This window comes from Acyrthosiphon pisum, chromosome A2 (genome assembly GCF_005508785.2).
Source record: "Acyrthosiphon pisum isolate AL4f chromosome A2, pea_aphid_22Mar2018_4r6ur, whole genome shotgun sequence".
Taxonomy (NCBI): domain Eukaryota; kingdom Metazoa; phylum Arthropoda; class Insecta; order Hemiptera; family Aphididae; genus Acyrthosiphon; species Acyrthosiphon pisum.
This window is the reverse complement of record NC_042495.1, coordinates 65,613,278-65,614,367: the sequence shown is the minus strand read 5'-3', so window position 1 is coordinate 65,614,367 and position 1,090 is coordinate 65,613,278. Positions and strand designations below refer to the sequence as shown.

Genomic DNA, 1,090 nt, shown 5'->3' with positions numbered 1-1,090 from the left:
TTTAGTATAATAAGTAATCTAGGTAATTGTATAAACATTTTGTACTCCATCAATTCTGTATGTTTATAATAAATGTATAATATGTATTTAATTTTAATTGTTAATATTATATTGTTTGAAATTGTGAAAAATTTAAATAAATATTTGTTTGTAAATAACAATTTGCATATTTTATTTCTATATTACTTTTACCCAAGTATAATATTTTGAGTATTGAGTTGAAATTGAAAAGTTTACTAAGCAAAATCAAATTTCTATAATATGGTATGTATGTATGTTCAATAATTTAGCATTGGTATTTGTGATCACACTGATTTGGGCGGAGACCAATCACAGCACCGTATTCATTTTTTACATTGCAGCATAGGAAGTGCACAATCTGTTTTCATATAATCTGTGGTTATACTATCATCAATCGTGCTGTGATCTAAGATTTTATCTTATGAGTATTGTCGCTTGTTGGTACTCGGTTCACGGTTGTCACTTGTCAAGTTGAATGGATTTTTAATTTATTTGTATATTAGTTAAAACTTAAAACCATACTAGTGCTAGTTTCGATATGTACTAATGTTCTATTAGGTAAATGATAAATTAATTTTTTTTTTAAATTCACATTTATTATGAATAAATTAGCTCCAAGCAAATGTACAGTATATGTTTCAAATCTTCCATTCAATTTGACAAACAACGATTTACATAAAGTATTTGAAAAATATGGAAAATTAGTTAAGTGGGTATACACATTTTAAAAAGTTTTTTTTTTTTGTTGAAATTATGTCTTAAAAGTTAAGATACACAATAATATTAGAATATTACCCATGAACTAAAACTTTTTCAAAATTAATAAGTACATAACATATATATTTAGATGTGTCGTACAGAGCCGGTGTTAAGTAGTATTTACTCGAATATTTATGAGGGAATCATCCTTAATGAAATTGTCAACTTAATTTCATGAATTAAAACAATTTCAAAATATAAACTTCTTGTTTCTACAACGCCGTGCTAAATCAATTTTTAATTTTAAGTTTCTGTCAGTGTATAATTTTGTTTTTATATTCTTTGAGTGGGCAATCTTAGAATAAAATCA

General features: G+C 24.9%; 1 protein-coding gene across 1 annotated transcript in view; it reads left to right on the top strand.

Annotated features, from left to right (window-relative positions):
- The first annotated feature begins 432 nt into the window (after nucleotides 1-432).
- LOC100159023 (zinc finger CCHC-type and RNA-binding motif-containing protein 1) overlaps nucleotides 433-1,090 on the top strand; it is a 6,461-nt gene continuing 5,803 nt past the window's right edge. Inside the window, exon 1 of the mRNA XM_001949343.5 lies at nucleotides 433-730. Within this exon, the coding sequence (XP_001949378.1) occupies nucleotides 621-730 (110 nt within the window). The 5' untranslated portion in view covers nucleotides 433-620. The remainder of the gene's footprint in view (nucleotides 731-1,090) is intronic.